The sequence below is a fragment of the Grampus griseus genome (assembly GCF_964374135.1).
Source record: "Grampus griseus genome assembly, chromosome: 1".
Classification (NCBI taxonomy): domain Eukaryota; kingdom Metazoa; phylum Chordata; class Mammalia; order Artiodactyla; family Delphinidae; genus Grampus; species Grampus griseus.
The window spans coordinates 57,774,554-57,793,969 of NC_139017.1; the positions used below are offsets into that span (position 1 = coordinate 57,774,554).

The 19,416-nt window shown below is 35.6% G+C and overlaps 1 protein-coding gene across 5 annotated transcripts in view; it reads right to left on the reverse strand.

Moving 5' to 3' along the window:
• Positions 1 to 19,416, reverse strand: part of COP1 (COP1 E3 ubiquitin ligase) — a gene marked incomplete at its 3' end in the record, with an annotated part of 273,496 nt that overhangs the window by 87,115 nt on the left and 166,965 nt on the right. For all 5 annotated transcript variants that reach the window (XM_082656826.1, XM_082656825.1, XM_082656827.1 and 2 more), the window contains exon 15: positions 7,303 to 7,419. In XM_082656826.1, the coding sequence (XP_082512952.1) occupies positions 7,303 to 7,419 (117 nt within the window). The remainder of the gene's footprint in view (positions 1 to 7,302; positions 7,420 to 19,416) is intronic.

Here is a 19,416-nt window from a genome sequence, read left to right on the forward strand (position 1 = left end):
TACATATCTATCAAGTTTCTCCATGTTAGCTCTATAAAATGAAACTAAACTAAACACCAGGTTCTTAAGTTGAAAGGGATGAATTATATTTTGGGGACAGATATAGGAGGAAGGCATGGAAGAGCAGAAGGTAGTCCAAAAATTCACATCAGAGATCTAAAGATAACCTAAAACTATGTGTATTTTACATAATGTACATGTTCATCTTTTAGAATCCATCTTGATTTTTAAAAAACAACAAATATTCTAAAAAAGAAAAATACTTATTGGTCATCTCCACAAAAAAAGCTCCCTATCTATGGAAAGACACTGGTAAAAGTATTTTAAGAAGTACCTCTGAAGAGACAATTTAATAATGTGTGATCAAGGGGAACTTAAGCTTTATCTGTAACATATCAAAGTTGAGAATGAGGATTTAACCTTGTACTACTTGTATAATTAAATATAAACAATTTTTAAATGATTACATACATTTTTTAAAGTAGAAGATACATATGTAAGATACGTGGTCTCAACTTTACTGAGAATCAAGAAATCTTTATGAAAGATGAAGCTTTATAAAAATTCTTCTCAGTGAAAATTTTCAAAGAATAAACAACATAAGTCAAGTATAAGGAACACTGAAGGCAATCATGGAGTGCCTAGAACAGGAAGCAAAGGACTCTGTATTTATTCTTTAAACAATAAGAAACCACTGCAAGTTTGAGAGTCAGGAAAGTAATATCAGTACTTAAAAATTAATTAATCAACAAAACCAAACCAACCAAAAAGGTTATTTTTTCCTTTTGAAGACTAAGAGTTATCACATATCAATCGCAAAAACTAGGAAGTATTGAAAATGGGAAAACAAATGGTATATGTTTATGTGTATGAACTGTTTAGTTTGCTGACAGTAACAAAGAGTTTACAGCAACCAAAACTGAAAATGTTTGTTGAGAACACAGTTTAAATAGAATATTTCAGAATTCCTGTTTGTTTGTTCTAGAAACATTATTCCTTCCCAGTGAATATGTTATTAGTATAAATATCAATCTTGAATCAGAATAATATGAATCTTACCTTTGATTTATATCACTAATTTCTGGGGGGAAAAACACAACTATTATTACTTTAAAGAATATAACTTAGGAGTACCCACATTTCCTATCTGTTATACTAATTACAGTTTTAAAACTTGCAAAATGCTTCAAGTTAGTAAGCAAGCAACTCTACCATTCTATTAAAACCACAGATGGTTAGTAGTTCTATTTATTTTAGTCTTACAATGTTCTCTCAAACTGGCTTTAGAGAAGATGAATTGGAAAGAAATGGTTTTTCTACCTTTTTCTACTCAATAAGAAAACATCATGTAGCAATCAGCTAACAAGACAATTAATAAACACCTTTACCGTTAGGTCAAAAAACTTGCTCTGCTGAATGGATACAAAAACAAGACCGTATATATGTTGTCTACAAGAGACCCACTTCAGACCTAGGGACACACCACACACAGACTGAAAGTAAGGGGATGGAAAAAGATATTCCATGCAAAAGGAAATCAAAAGAAAGCTGGAGGGATTCCCTGGTGGTGCAGTGGTTGAGAATCTGCCTGCTAATGCAGGGGACACGGGTTCGAGACCTGGTCTGGGAGGATGCCACATGCCGCAGGGCAACTAGGCCCGTGAGCCACAACTACTGAGCCTGCGCATCTGGAGCCTGTGCTCCACAACAAGAGAGGCCGCGATAGTGAGAGGCCTGTGCACAGTGATGAAGAGTGGCTCCCGCTTGCCACAACTAGAGAAAGCCCTCACACAGAAACGAAGACCCAACACAGCAAAAATAAATTAATTAATAAACTTCCACCCCCAACATCTTCTAAAAAAAAAAAAAAAGAAAGAAAGCTGCAGTAGCAATTCTCATATCAGACAAAATAGACTTTAAAATAAAGACTATTACAAGAGACAAGGAAGGACACTACATAATGATCAAGGGATCAATCCAAGAAGAAGATATAACAAATATAGATATATATGCACCCAACATAGGAGCACCTCAATATAAGGCAACTGCTTACAGCTATAAAAGAGGAAATCGACAGTGACACAATAATAGTGGGGAATTTTAACACCTCACTTACACCAAATGACAGATCAAACAAACAGAAAATTAATAAGAAAACACAAGCTTTAAATGACACAACAGACCTGATAGATTTAATTGATATTTATAGGACATTCCATCCAAAAACAGCAGATTACACTTTCTTCTCAAGTGCGCATGGAACAATCTCCAGGATAGATCATACCTTGGGTCACAATTCAAGCCTCAGTAAATCTAAGAAAATTGAAATCATATCAAGCATCTTTTCTGATCACAACGCTATGAGATTAGAAATCAATTACAGGGAAAAAAACGTAAAAAACACAAACACACGGAGGCTGAACAATACATTATTAAATAACAAAGAGATCAATGAAGAAATCAAAGAGCAAATCAAAAAACACCTAGAGACAAATGAAAATGAAAACACGACTATCCAAAACCTATGGGATGCAGCAAAAGCAGTTCTAAGAGGGAAGTTTATAGCAATACAATCCTACCTCAAGAAACAAGAAAAATCTCAAATAAACAACCTAACCTTACACCTAAAGCAACTAAAGAAAGAACAAACAAAACCCAAAGTTAGCAGAAGGAAAGAAATCATAAAAATCAGACAAAAATAAATGAAATAGAAACAAAGAATGCAATAACAAACATCAATAAAACTAAAAGTTGGTTCTTTGAGAAGATTAACAAAATTGATAAACCATTAGCCAGACTCATCCAGAAAAAGAGAGAGAGGACCCAAATCAATAAAATTAGAAATGAAAGAGGAGAAGTTACAACAGACACCGAAGAAATACAAAGCATCCTAAGAGACCACTACAAGCAACTCTATGCCAATAAAATGGACAACCTGGAAGAAATGGACAAATTCTTAGAAAGGCATAGCCTTCCAAGACTGAACGAGGAAAGAACAGAACATATGAACAGACCAATCACAAGTAATGAAGTTGAAACTGTGATTAAAAACCTTCCAACAAACAAAAGTCCACGACCACATGGTTTCACAGGTGAATTCTATCAAACATTTAGAGAAGAGTTAACACCCATCCTTCTCAAACTCTTCCAAAAAACTGCAGAGGAAGGAACACTCCCAAACTCATTATAGGAGGCCACCATCACCCTGCTACCAAAACTAGACAAAGATACTACCAAAAAAGAAATTTACAGAACAATATCACTCATGAATATACATGCAAAATTCCTCAACAAATAACTAGCTAACAGAATCCAACAACACATTAAAAGGATCATACACCATGATCAAGTGGGATTTATCCCAGAGATGCAAGGATTCTTCAATATATGCAAATCAATCAATGTGAAACACCATACTAACAAACTGAAGAAGAAAAACCAAATGATCACCACAATAGATGCAGAAAAAGCTTCTGACAAAATTCAACACCCATTTATGATAAAAACTCTCCAGAAAGTGGGCACAGACGGAACCTACCTCAACATAATGAAGGCCATATACGACAAACCCACAGCAAACATCATTCTCAGTGGAGAAAAACTGAAAGCATTTCCTCTAAGATAAGGAAGACAAGGATGTCCACTCTTACCACTATTATTCAACATAGTTTTGGAAGTTCAAGCCACAGCAATCAGAGAAGAAAAGGAAATAAAAAGAATCCAAATCAGAAAAGAAGAAGTAAAGCTGTCCCTATTTGCAGGTGACATGATACTATACATAGAGGATCCTAAAGATGCCACCAGAAAACTACTAGAGCTAATCAATGAATTTGGTAAAGTAGCAGGATACAAAATTAATGCACAGAAATCTCGGGCATTCCTATACACTAATGATGAAAAATCTGAAAGTGAAATCAAGAAAACACTCCCATTTACCATTGCAACAAAAAGAATAAAATATCTAGAAATAAACCTACCTAAGGAGACAAAAGACCTGTATGCAGAAAACTATAAGACACTGATGAAAGAAATTAAAAACACAAAAAGATGAGGAGATATACCATGTTTTTGGATTGGAAGAATCAACACTGTGAAAACAACTATACTACCAAAACAATCTACAGATTCAATGCAATCCCTGTCAAATTACCAAAGGCATTTTTTACAGAACTAGAACAAATAATCTTAAAATTTGTATGCAGGCACAAAAGACCCTGAATAGCCAAAGCAATCTTGCGGTAAAAAAAGAGAGCTGGAGGAATCAGGCTCCCTGACTTCAGACTATATACTACATGCTACAGTAACCAAGACAATATCGTTCTGGCACAAAAACAGAAATAAAGATCAATGGAACAGGATAGACAGCCTCGAGATAAACCCACAAACCTATGGTCAACTAATCTATGACAAACGAGGCAAGGATATACAGTGGTGAAAAAACAGTCTCTTCAATAAATGGATGAAGAGTGGCTCCTGCTTGCCGCAACTAGAGAAAGCCCTCGCACAGAAACGAAGACCCAACAAAGCAAAAATAAATAAATAAATAATAAAAATAAAGGAATTCCTTAAAAAAAAAAAAAAAAGACAGTATGGTACTGGCACAAAACCTGGAATATAGATCAACAGAATAGGATAGAAAGCCCAGAGATAAACCCACACACATATGGTCACCGTATCTTTGATAAAGGAGGGAAGAATATACAATGGAGAAGATACAGACTCTTCAATAAGTGGTGCTGGGAAAACTGGACAGCTACATGTAAAAGAATGAAATTAGAACACTCCCTAACACCATACACAAAAATAAAGTCAAAATGGATTAAAGACCTAAATGTAAGGCTAGACACTATAATCTCTTAGAGGAAAACATAGGCAGAACACTCTATGACATAAATCACAGCAAGATCCTTTTTGACCCACCTCCTAGAGAAATGAAAATAAAAACAAAAATAAACAAATGGGACCTAATGAAACTTAAAAGCTTTTGCACAGCAAAGGAATAACTAAACAAGATGAAAAGACAACTTTCAGAATGGGAGAAAATAGATGCAAATGAAGCAACTGACAAAGGACTAATCTCCAAAATTTAGAAGCGGCTCCTGCAGCTCAATATCATAAAAACAAACAACCCAATCCAAAGATGGGCAGAAGACCTAAACAGACATTTCTCCAAAGAAGATATACAGATTGCCAACAAACACTTGAAAGGACGCTCAACATCACTAACCATTAGAGAAATGCAAATCAAAACTCTGATGAGGTAGCACCTCACAAAAGTTAGAATGGCCATCATCAAAAAATCCACAAACAATAAAGGCTGGAGAGCGTGTGGAGAAAAGGGAACCCTCTTGCACTGTTGGTGGGAATGTAAATTGATACAGCCACTATGCAGAACAGTATGGAGGTTCCTTAAAAAACTACAAATAGAACTACTATACAACCCAGCAATCCCACTACTGGGAATATACCCTGAGAAAACCATAATTCAAAAAGAGTCATGTACCGCAGTGTTCATTGCAGCTCTATTTACAATAGCCAGGACATGGAAGCAACCTAAGTGTCCATTGACAGATGAATGGATAAAGAAGATGTGGCACACAGATACAATGGAATATTACTCAGTCATAAGAAGAAACGAAACTGAGTCATTTGTCGTGAGGTGGATGGACCTAGAGTGTGTCATACAGAGTGAAGTAAGTCAGAAAGAGAAAAACAGTACCATATGCTAACACATATGTATGGAATCTTAAAAAGAAAAAAAAAAAAGAAAGTTATGAAGAACCTAGGAGCAGGAGAGGAATAAAGATGCAGACGTAGAGAATGGACTTGAGGACATGGACGGGGAGGGGGAAGGGTAAGCCCGGATGAAGTGAGAGAGTGGCATGGACTTATATACACTACCAAATGTAAAATAGATAGCTAGTGGGAAGCAGCCTCATAGCACAGGGAGATCAGCTCAGTGCTCTGTGACCACCTAGAGGGGTGGGATAGGGAGGGTGGGAGGGAGATGCAAGAGGGAGGAGATATGGGGATATATGTATACATATAGCTGATTCACTCTGTTATAAAGCAGAAACTAACACACCATTGTAAAGCAATTATACTCCAATAAAGATGTTAAAAAAGAAATAAAAACTCGTAACCAAAAAAAAAAATTGATGGCCATTGGTGAGTATGTTTATAATATTAAAAACTCAAAAAGCTACTCTAATTAAATCACTGATAAAATATTAATTAATAATAATAACTAAGTAATTATTGAGCATCATTTTCGAAGAGCTTTACAGACAGCATCTTCCTTTCATAATCGTCATAAGAGACCCAAAAGGCTATCTCTATTTTAAAGATAAGGAACTTGCGGAGAGAAGTTAATCAATTTGCCCAAAGTAACATTTCTAGTCAGAGACAAAACAGGGATTTAAATAAGGGAATAGTAGGTCCCAATGGAAAAGAGCAGCATGTGAGGGGGAAAAAAAAATCTATCTGCTAATGAAAAGAGAATTCTACCCACATATACATGTTCATCCATACCCTCCTGGAATTTAATTATGAAATTATGCCAGTATGCAAGTGAAATAAATAGTAAGTTGGAATAAGGAAAAGATGTTATGACAGATTAAGATTTAAATTTACCTTTTTACAAGGTAATATTGTGTTCATGATATGGTGCTAGATTATCTTTTTTTTTTTTTTTTTTTTTTTACTCAAGATTATCAATAAAAAAAGGAATCAAGAATCAAGGAGATTTAACAATGCTAAAGTTAAATTACAGTTGTTTACTGCTTTAGTAAACATTCAAGGTAGGAATTCAGATATAGAAGACAAAGGAATTATGAGTAAAAGTGACCATATAATTTATCTTCCAACCCATAACACTTTTGAGAATGAAAGAAAGCCCTATCAGTAATTATGATGGTAAGACAAATTGAAGGAATTATTAGGTTTCCTTTAATTAAAAAAAAAAAGGTTTCCTGTGTCTAAACAATACAGCTTCATTGTTTAAACATCATTATGACCTAAGTTTGTAAACAAATAAGCATTATTCATGCATGCAAAGACTCAGAGGAACAGCAACAAAAATAATCAACAAACCCATCTCTATGTATTAGACATGGGAGACAGAACACTGAAATTAAGGCACAGCAATTAATGAGTAAAAATGGCATACCACATAGTTCTAATTTAGAGTATAATAATGAAAACAAAGTTTAAACCTACAAAGAAAGTTATTCATTTTAAAACGTTCTTTTATCTTAGTCATGAAAACCAACAACAAAAGAAGACAAATCTTTCATTTCTTACCTGCACAGCCGAAAGCCAGATGGTATCTAGAAGAGGGGCTGAATTTAACACAGCACACGTTAGCCTTCGCCTCAATGCTTGCCACCGAGTTGTCTAGGTTGGTAGACCATAGCTTCACTAAGAGTAAGGAACAATAAAAATGAAAATAAACAATACATAGGCCAGTGCTTCTGTAACTGAGAAAGTCTGCTTATTGCTACAGTTGTCTTTTCATGCTAATCTAAGCATTTTGGTTTACTAGGATCAAAAATGTTTAACCTGAATGAACGAATAATAGAACAGTATATTTAAACCAACAGAACTTAGTTTCAAAGTCAGAAAATATTACATAATCAATATATCTCATAACTAAGGCATAAAAGGTTAAAACAAAGCAATCTGAAATACATGTGTATTTGCCTTAGTATTCTTTAAATAGTGTGTGTGTGTGTGTGTGTGTGTGTGTGTGTATGAGTAAGGCAACTACATGGTTTATCGTCCAACCTATTACACTTTTGAGAACCTCACATACACACATACACACACATTTTCACATGTACGATATATATCAGATTGTATATATGATATAAACACAAATATCTTTTAAAGTACCTGGGAGCAGTTCTTATTTCATCTTTCAATTAAGAATTCCATGATTTTAAAATTTTACATGGGAACTTAGTTGTATGATTTAGTACGTCTAAAGTAACAGATGACAGAATTGCTTAGCTGAACTTTAAAATTTTGCTTTAATATTTGATATTTAGTCCATTCCAATGGTACATATTGAGATTTGTAAGGATTAGGGAGTGAAAAGCTGACTGATCAGAGCAGGTCAGATCTGAAAACAGAAGTATAAAAGTGAGATGTTATCTTGTGAGTTACCAGAGCAACCATATCATTTTTAAACAAAAATGTCTTAGTAGACACTAGAATACAAATAGACTTTCAAGATACAGGTTACGATCCTGGTTGCACATTAGGATTAATAACAAACATTAACAACAATAACAACAACAACAAAAGCCTTCCTAACCCATCATTCTATGGGTCCCAATGTCTCATCAGGACAGTGCCCAGATGGGGTCCAGGTATTGGTGGTTTTTTAAAAAGCTCTCCGGGGGCTTCCCTGGTAGCGCAATGGTTAAGAATCCACCTGCCAGTGCAGGGGACACGGGTTCAAGCCCTGGTCCAGGAAGATCTCACATGCCTCAGAGCAACTAAGCCTGTGTGCCACAACTACTGAGCCCATGTGCCACAACTACTGAAGCCCGCGCACCTAGAGCCTGTGCTCCACAACAAGAGAAGCCAACGCAATGAGAAGCCTGCATACTGCAATGAAGACCCAACGCAGCCAAAAATAAATAAATTAATTTTTAAAAAAAAGCCTTCTGAGTGATTCTAATGTGTAAAGCAGAGTTGAAAACCAAAATATAGAGCTGGAGGCATAATAAAATTTTAGAATCTTTTTAGGATTATTAATACAGTGATCTTTAAATAGGAGTGAAAAACATAAAAATGGTTCCAACAACTACCACTTCTATGAATGTTATTTCATAAGAATAGAGACTTCCTCTGTGTGAACAGGATCATTTATCTTCTATGAATAGAATTTCACAAGAATAGAAAATTTCTTTAAATATGTGAAACCTCTGAATAAAAATTAATCATTAAAAAAAATTATTTAAAACCTGATGAATTGGGCTTCCCTGGTGGCGCAGTGGTTGAGAGTCTGCCTGCCGACGCAGGGGACACGGGTTTGTGCCCTGGTCCGGCAGGATCCCACATGCCGCGGAGCAGCTGGGCCCATGAGCCATGGCCGCTGAGCCTGCGCGTCAGGGGCCTGTGCTCCGCAACGGGAGAGGCCACAACAGTGAGAGGCCCGCGTACCGCAAAAAAAAAACCAAAGAAAATACCTGATGAATCTATTAGCCTTCCCAGAGAAACATAAGATACTCATTACTAAAATAAAAAAATAACAGTTTTAAATAGAAATGTTTGATTTGTTTCATGTTATTTTCCAATAGGAATCGTGCTATTTCAGTCAACATACAATTGTTCAGGCAATTAAGATACACAATTCTGAGATGAGATGGCTAGATGTAATTAAAAGTCTGCATGTCAAATAGTACTTATAGATTAGAATATCAAGTGGTAGGACTGTACTCTAACAGTGTGGCAAGCCAAAGTTAATCCACAACAAATATTTATGAAGCACCTACTAATCCCATAACCTCACTACTAATCACTAAGAACCTTTAAAAACAAGGATTATATATCAGTGTTTCATGACTATTAAATATGAGTAGTCATAAAAATGAACCAGAACTAACAGAACAACAGCTAACTTAGAAGTGAGGTCTTCTTCTTTATTTCAAAGTAATTTTCTCAATGGAGTAATCATTTACATTTTAAAAATAAGACATAATGGTAACCACCATGGTTATAATTTTCAACACATAAGATATTAGAATCTAATATAACTGTCTGAACTGTAAGGATACCTAAGGTTTAAAATACTATAAAGATACACTGAATATATAAAGCATAGAAAAGAAAAATGCATAAGGAATATAATACTGTTATTAAGTTATTAGTTATTAAAGAGAACAGGTATTGTGGATTAAATTGTTCTCCACAAAAAGATACGTTGAAGTCCTAACACTAGGTACCTATGAGTGTCAACTTATTTTGAAATACGGTCTTTACAGATGTAATCAAGTTAAGATGAGGTCATACTGGAATAGGATGGGCCCTAAATCCAATGACTGATACCTTTATAAGGCGAGGGAGACTTGGCTACAGAGGCAAAGAGTGAAGAAGGCAATGTGTAGAGAGAGGCAGAAGTTGGATGCAGCTACAAGTAAAAGAATGCAAGGACTGCTACGTAACCACCAGAAGCTGGGAAGGCAGCAAGGACGGATTCTTCCCTAGAGTCTTCAGAGGGAGAATGGCCCTACCAATACCTTACTCCGGGCTTCTAAGCCTGTAGTACTGTGAGAGAATAAATTTCTATTGTAGGAGCCAGGCATGTAGTGGTACGCTGCTATGGCAGCCCTAGGGAACTAATATAACAGATATGATGAAATAACATTAAAATCAACTTAATATCCTAAGATAACATCATAGGTCAAAAGGTAAAATAGTATAATCTTTTGGAGAAAGAAATCAATAAAAGTACCGGAAGAAAATGTCTAAGACTGGGAATTCCCTGGCGGCCCAGTGGTTAGGACTTGGCGCTCTCACCTCCAGGGGCCGGGTTTGATCCCTGTTAAGAGGAACTAAGATCTGCAAGCTGCGTGGTGTGGCCAAAAAAAAAAAAAAAAATGTCTAAGACAAATATAAATGAGATGTTCTTCACAATAAGGAACTATGGTTCCTTTCTCCGTAAAAGTCTGATAGTAAGAATTTCTTTTAACTACAAAATTACAGTCTCAACATTTATTGTGAAAATTCCTTTTGGCAAGAAAAAACAAAGGCGAATTTAAAAGAAAATATCCTCAAGGTGAAGAGCTAAAGCAATTCAATCAAACAAAATACACTGCCCTTATTTAGTCTCCTGTGACACTCAGAAAAAAATCAAAATAGTGACTCCTAGGAAAATCATGTCAAAATGTAGGAGACTAAAAAAAAAAAAAACTTGTTCTGAGTACTATCTAGCTCCCTTTAGGAAATGAATTTTTTACTTATAACTAAGTGTTTTATTACAAGTTTGATTAATGTTAATAGGTAAAGAAAAATTTTTGTTTTTTTATTTTTCTGGTTTTTTGAGTATCACCTGAATCTTAAGTCCCATTAAAAAGTCCTGAATTTAAAAAAATCCAACTACCCTAGAGGATTGGTGAGGTTTATCATCTACAAATCTTTAAAGTCTGGGTTAAACACTCCCTAAGTTCTTTTGTTCAAAATTATTTTTTCCAAAAACAGAACACATTACATATCTATAATAATGTCAGTACCAATTTCAATGTGCAGGATTTATGTTTCTGAGCTTTTCAGACTGGGTCCACTGTATATCTATTTGCACAAAGCTTCCTAAGAAAGAATTCATTGTAAAAGATAAAGGAAACAGGCCCAGGAGTTTGACACAATAAGAAAGCCTGTCTTTAGTGAGAATGTGCAAGTATGAGTATGATTCATATCTGGTACTACTGAACCCACTTCTGAACTACTGTCTAGATCCTACAGAAAACAGAATGAATTAAAAGGGAGAATGCTGCTTCACCCAAAACTATCATAAACATCTATACTATTTGATAAGCCTAAAAAAGTGTAAAAGATTAAACACAAAGATGTGTACTTTGACAATGCTGATTATCAAACGTAAGTTTTTCTTTTAAACTTCATCAGAGAGAAAACAGGCCTTGTCACATTAGTTAGCTAGTGTTGCACAGCAAATTGCCCCAAAACTTAGCAACTTAAAACAACAAAATTTACTATGTCACATAGTTTCTGAGAATCAGGAATCTCCAAGCAGCTTGGCTGGGTGCTTTTGGCTCCCCGTGTCAAGGCTCAGAGGTCACAGTAAAGCTGAGCTGAAGAATTCGTTTCAAAGTTCACTCAACACAGCTCTTGGCGTGAGGATTCGGTTCCCCACCATTTGGGCTTATGATACAGCTAGCTTCTCCCAAACCAAGTGAATGGAAAGAGAATAATGAAGACAGATAAACTAATTTCAGAAGGGACATACCTTCATTTCTACAGTATTCTGCTATCATGCAGACTGGAGCAATGGGGAAGCAGGGGAACTAAACAAGTGTGGGAATAATAGAAACCAAAGATCACTGGGGTCCATCTGGGATGCTGGCCAACACAAGCCTTTTAATTTCTTTTGGATCCAGGAGATATTATACTTAGTAGAGTTATAACTTATGGGAATGTAACTGTTATCATAATGCTGTTTATTTATTATGTTGCAGTTCATTTTTTAGTCCTCTGATGATAAGAAGTGGAAGCATTTCATTCAGTATGAGTTAAGTAAAATTAATTTTTGAAATTTACCAAGATTTCAAATTCAGCATTTTTACATTAACATATACAACTATGAAAATTTAGAATAAATCAGGCTAAATTTAGGGTGTCCTAAAGCCTAAATTCTTAAAACTCATATGTGGAGGGGAAAAAACCTTTAAAGAATGTGCTGGGCTTCCCTGGTGGCGCAGTGGTTGAGAGTCCGCCTGCCGATGCAGGGGATGGGTTCGTGCCCCGGTCTGGGAGGATCCCACATGCCGCGGGGCGGCTGGGCCCATGAGCCATGGCCGCTGAGCCTGCGCGTCCGGGGCCTGTGCTCCGCAACGGGAGAGGCCACAACAGTGAGAGGCCCGCGTACCGCAAAAAACAAACAAAAAAAGAATGTGCTTATTCTATTTCAAAAACAAGATTATTTATTGGATGACTCTTAGGTTATGTATTTTAAAAGGAAAATACATTTTCCCAAAAGAACTTATAAAATGGCACATGAAACTCTTTTCTGATTACCTTGCTAGGTACTGACAGTTCTTTAACATGCAAATATGTGCACATATAATTGGAAGTAAACTGTTTTTACTTTTATTTTTTAACTTTTTATCTTATAACTGGCTTAGAGAAGGTAGATCAACATGGTTGATCTGTCGGGGAAAAAAGTTCAGTCATCATTTATGAGGAATTAAACTATTGTTAAAATATACAGATCAGAAAAATATCATTTGTAAGGACTAAGTATTTAATTATGCAATGAAAAAATAACTTCCATTGTTAATAATGGTTAAAAATTGATCAAACAACAAATATAAAAAATGTTAAATATTTTTGTGTAAAATACATTAAAAGTAATTTAAAAAATATTCTTACTATAAAATTATTATAAAGGCTATATTTTATAAGTAAAATCACCAGTCAAGGAGTGATAAATATATTTAAGAAACAGTAAATACAGGCATTCCTGTATAGAGGGTTTTGTTCCAGGCCACCACAATAAAGCAAGTACTGTAATTAAGGGAGTCACAAAATGTTTGTTTTCCCAGTACATGTAAAATCCATGTTTATATTATACTGCAGTCTATTAAATGTGCAGTAGCGTTATATCTAAAAAAAAAAAATTTTACACACCTTAATTAAAAAATATTTTATTGCTAAAAAATGGCAACCATCATCTGAGTCTTTTTACTGGTAGACTGTTTTGCCTCTAAGTTGATGGCTGCTGACTGATCAGAATGGTGGTTGCTGAAGGCTTGGGGTGGCTGCAGCAACTTCTTAAAGTAAGACAGCAATGAAGTCTGCCCCATCTATTAACTCGTCCTTTCATGAACAATTTCTCTGTTTTCAATTGACTTTGCCCAGATTCATCAGAGGAATCACTATCTATGGCACATATAGCCTTACAAAATGTATTTCTTAAATAATAAGATTTGAAAGTTGAAATTACTCCTTGATCTATAGGCTGTAGAATGGATGTTGTATTAGCAGGCATGAAAACAACATTAGTCTCATTGTCTCTCTCCATCAGAGGTCTTGGATGACCAGGAGCATTGTCAATGAGCAGTACTATTTTGAAAGGAATCTTTTTTTCTGAGCAGGAGGTCTCAACAGTGGGCTTATTAAAATATTCAGCAAACCATGTTGTAATCAGATGTGCTGTCATGAAGGCTTTGTTGTTCCATTTAAGGAGCACAGGCAGAGTGGATTTAGCATAATTCTTAAGGGCCCTACAATTTTCAAAATGGCAAATGAGCACTGGCTTCAATTTCAAGTTACCAGCTGCTTTAGCCCCAACAAGAGTCGGCCTGTCCTTTAAAGCTCTGAAACCAGGCACTGACTTCTCTAGTTATGGAAATTCTAGATGGCATCTTCTTTCAATATAATACTGTTTCATCTACATTGAAAATATGTTGTTTAGTGGAGCCACCTTCATTATCTTAGCTATATCTTCTGGATAATTTGCAACAGCTTTTTATTTATTTATTTATTTTAACATCTTTATTGGAGTATAATTGCTTTACAATGGTGTGTTAGTTTCTGCTTTGTAACAAAGTGAATCAGTTATGCAACAGCTTCTAATCAGCACTTGCAGCTTCACCGTGCACTTTTATGTTGTAAAGACAGTTTCTTTCCTTAAACCACATGAGCCAACCTCTGCTAGCTTCAAACTTTTCTTCTGCAACTTCCTCACCTCTCTCAGCCTTCACAGAATTGAAGAGTTAGGGCCTTGCTCTGGATTAGGCTTTGGCTTAAGGGAATATTTGATCTTCTATCCAGACCACTAAAACTTTCTTCATATCAGCAATAAGGCTATTCCACTTTCTTATCATCCATGTGTTCACTGGAATAACACTTTTAATTTCCTTCAAGAACTTCTCCTTAGCATTCACAACTTGGCTAAGTGTTTGGTGCAAGAGGCCTAGCTTTCAGCCTATCTTGACTCTCAACATGTCTTCTTCACTAACCTTAATCATTTCTAGCTTTTGATTTAAAGTTAGATGTGTCACATGAAAAGATGCTCAACATCATAACTAATTATTAGAGAAATCAAAACAACAATGAAGTACCACCTCACAGTGGTCAAATGGCCATCATCAAAAAACCTACAAATAACAAATGCTGGAGAGGGTGTGGAGAAAAGGGAACTGTTGGTGGAAACTGTTGGTGGAAATGTAAGTTGGTGCAGACACTATGGAAAACAGTATGGAGGTTCCTCAAAAAACTAAATATAGAGTTGCCATATGATCCAGCAATCCCACTCCTGAGCATATATCTGGATGAAACTATAATTCAAAAAGATACATACACCCCTATGTTCAAAGCAGCAGTATTCACAATAGTCAAGACATGGATAAAATCTAAATGTCCATCAACAGAGGAATGGATAAAGAAAATGTGGTATATATATATATATATATGTGTATATATATATATATATATATACACATACATACATACATACAATGGATTACTACTCAGCCATAAAAAAGAATGAAATAATGCCATTTGCAGCAACATGGATGGACCTAGAGATCATCATACTAAGCGAGATGAGAAAGAGAAAGACAAATACCATATGACATCACTTATATGTGGAATCTAAAGTATGACACAAATGAATTTACCTACGAAACAGAAACAGACTCACAGACTTAGAGAACAGATTGGTGGTTGCCAAGGGGGAGGGGAATGGGAGAGGGATGGAGTTGGAGGTTGCGGTTAGCATATGTAAGCTATTATATATAGGATGGATAAACAATAAGGTCCTACTGTAGAGCACAGAGGACTATATTCAGTATAGTTAAACCATAATGGAAAAGAATGTGAAAAAAATGTATATATATGTATAACTGAATCACTTTGCTGCACAGCAGAAATTAACACAAACATTGTAAATCAACTATACTTCGATTTATAAAAAATAAATAAATAATAAAGTGAGATGTGCAACTCTTCTGTTCACTTGAACAATTAGAGGCCAACAGAGGGTCATTAACTGGCCTAATTTCAACATTGTTATGTCTCAGAGAATAGGGAGGCCTGAGGAGAAGGAGAGAGACAGAGGAACGGACAGGGGTGGAGCAATCAGAACACACACTACGTTTATCGATTAAGTTTGCCATCTTATATAGGTGCAGTGTGTGGCACTCCAAAACAATTACAATAGAAACACCAAAGATCACTGATAACAGATCACCATAACACATACAAAAATACTGAATAAGTTTGAAGTTTTGTGAGAATTACCAAAATGTGACAGAGAGACATGAAATGAGCAAAAGCTGTTGAAAAATGGCGCCAATAGACTTGCTCTATACAGGGTTACCATAAACCCTCAATTTGTAATAAACATAGTATCAGCAAGGTGCAATAAAACGAGGTATGTCTGTAACACTTCTGAGAAAGGCTTAAATGCACTTGGGAATGTTAGTACCAACCAAGACAGAGTAATCTGTCAGTCTCTCTCACTGTGAGTTTACTCTGGACAATTATCAAGAAAACAGAAAGTGACTCTCTGAGGAATGTGAATAATAAGGAAAACCAGTCATGCGGGGGAGGAAATTCAAGACTTAGGAAGTGACCAACATGGAGGTGAGAATACTGTTTTGCTCCTCCCTCTATTCTCCCACAGAGAGGCAAAGTCAGTACCTCAATCAGCAAAAACTAAGGAAAATCCCTGTGTATCTGGCCATAAGACTAATAAAAGGGGTTCTTGCAAGCCAGAGGTTTGGGAGTAATTTTCATTGTTTTTCTTTTGTTTCATCCTTTTTCTCTTTCAACTCTTCCCCAAGGGAGGGCTTTAGTCACAGAGCTGCATCAGCATGGGAAGCTAATGCACCAAGAGAAACTCCATCTCCACGGCCACAAAAAGGAGTAACTCCTCTGTACAGAAAACCCTACTTTCTGGAGAAACCCTCAGTAAAAAAGACTCTGGGGGATGAAGAGTGTGCAGGAGAAACTTCAAAAAGAAAGCACTGGAAAAGGAGATCCCATACTTCTGTGTATGAACAGCATAAGGCTTATAGTTACTTCTGAGTTCTATGTGCAAGATGGACACAAAGTAGAATGGCAAAGGCTATGAGCATTGAACTACGTTTGAAAAGACTTACTAATTTCCAGATTAACCTCTGACTGGCATATGCATCAGACAAACCAATGGAGCACAGCAAAGGCTTTGAAAACTGACCTGACAGTAAAACAAGCACTCACATAGGCACGATAGAACTCACAGTCAAAATCTAAACCAACTGGTTACCCGATTTAAAAAAACAAAACAAAGCACTCTCCAGAAAATCTGCACAGTACCCAGAGTTGTATAAAATAATATTCAAAATGCTTAACATAAAACCTCAAAATAACTCAACATACAAAAATCCAGGAAAATGTGAAGAATTTTCAAAGGAAGATGCAATCAACAGAGCAATGCTATAAAACAGATGTTAAAGCAACTATTGTAACTATGTTCCATGGGGTAAAAGTAATAAACGTTTAAAATTAATGGAAAGAGAGATGTATTCAGAGAGATATGGAAACTGTGAAAAAGAACAAAATAGAAAATTTTAAAACAATTACAGTAATTTACATAAAAGATTCACTGAGGTAAATTCATAGCAAAAGGGAGATGGACACATAAAAGTTAGTGAACGAGAAGACAGAAGACAAATTACTCAATCTGAAGAAAGGAAAAAATATTGACAAGAAAAGGACAGAGTCTCAGGGACCTATAAGACAAAATAAAAAGGTCTAACATTCATGCAGTTGGAATCCCAAAGGAGAAAAGAATGAAATTACTGGTTTGATGAATATCTAACAAAGCAGTTTCAGAAGAAAGAATATCAATAGGGATGAAGAGTGACACTAAATACTGATAAAAGGGTCAGTTCACCAAGAAAATATAAGATTTCTAAATGTTCCTGACCCTAACAATAGAACTTCCCCCCAAAATGAGGCAAAACACCCTCCTCCCCAAGATAACTGAAAAGAGAAATAAAACTAGATTTCAACACTCCTGTTTCATAATTAATAAAACAAGGAGACCAAAAAAGGGGGGAAATAGAAAACCAAAAAAATATTATCAACAAGATTGATCTGACACTTATAGAACACTCCATCAAACAGCAGAGTATAGATTTTTTCGATGCACTTGGAATATTTACCAGGGTAGACTGTATTCTGGGCCACAAATCATAACAAATTTAAAAGGATTAAAATTATATAAAAATATGTTCTGTAATTTTAAAAGAATTAAGCTATAAATCCATAACAGTAAGAGCTCTGACATTTTTTTAAAAAGATGGAAAATGTTAAAATATTTTAAAATAATTCTTAGCCAAGCAAGACAATCACAAGAGATATTAGATGTAATTTTATTTATTTATTTTTATATTATTTATTTATTTATTTTTTGGCTGTGCCGCGTGGCATGTGGTTCTCTGACCAAGGATAAAACCTGTGCCCCCTGCAGTGGAAGCACGGAGTCTTAACCACTGGACCACTGGGGAAGTCACAGATGTAATCTTAAATTGAATGAAAAACACATTATATGAAAATCTGTGGGATCAGCTAAAGTAGTGCTTAAAGGGAAATGTATAACAAAAAATATTTATATTAGAAAAGATAAATGCTCAAATCAATGACATAAACTTCAACTGTAACAACCTAGAAAAAGAAGAAATTAAACCCAAAGCAAGAAGAAAAAATTAATGGACAAACATCAATGAAACTGAAAAGAGAAAACCCAATAAAATCAGATATTTGAAAAGATCAATAAGATTGATAAACCTAACATCACATTGATCTAAGTACATAAATAATAAAAAAAGAAAGGACACAAAATACCAATTCCTGAAAGATACAAACTATCAAAACTCGCTCAAAAAGAAATAGATTAATTGAACAGTTCTAAATCTACTGAAGAAATTAAGTTCTTAGTTAAAACCTTCAAACAAAGAAAACTCCAGGACAGAAAGCTTCAATAACAAATTCTACCAAACATTTAAGAGTAAAACAGTAACAATTCTAAATAATCACTTCCCTCCACCCACCCCACCCAGGGGTACACACACAGAAAAAGGAAAATCATTTTAGGAGGCCAGCATTATCCTGATACAAAAAGACATTACAAGCATAGAAAAAATAACCCTCATAAACATAGATGTAAAAATTCCCCCCCAAAAAATTAGCAAATCAAATCTAACAATATAGAAAAGACAGATAATACATCATGACCAAGATGAGGTTTTTCCTGGAAATGTAAGGCTACCTCAAGATTTGAAAACAGATCATTACAGGGCTTCCCTGGTGGCGCAGTGGTTAAGAATCTGCCTGCCAATACAGGGGAAACGGATTTGAGCTCTGGTCCAGGAAGATCCCACATGCAGCGGAGCAACTAAGCCCGTGCGCCACAACTACTGAGCCTGCGCTCTAGAGCCTGCGAGCCATAACTACTGAGCCCACGAGCCACAGCTACTGAAGCCCGCGTGCCTAGAGCCCGTTCTCTGCAACAAGAGAAGCCACTGCAATGAAAAGCCTGCACACTGCAATGAAGAGTAGCCCTCCTTTGCCGCAACTAGAGAAAGCCCGCGCACAGCAACAAAGACCCAACACAGTCAAAATAAATAAAATAAAATAAATTAATTAAAAAAAAACAGATCATTATAGTTCATGATACTGAAA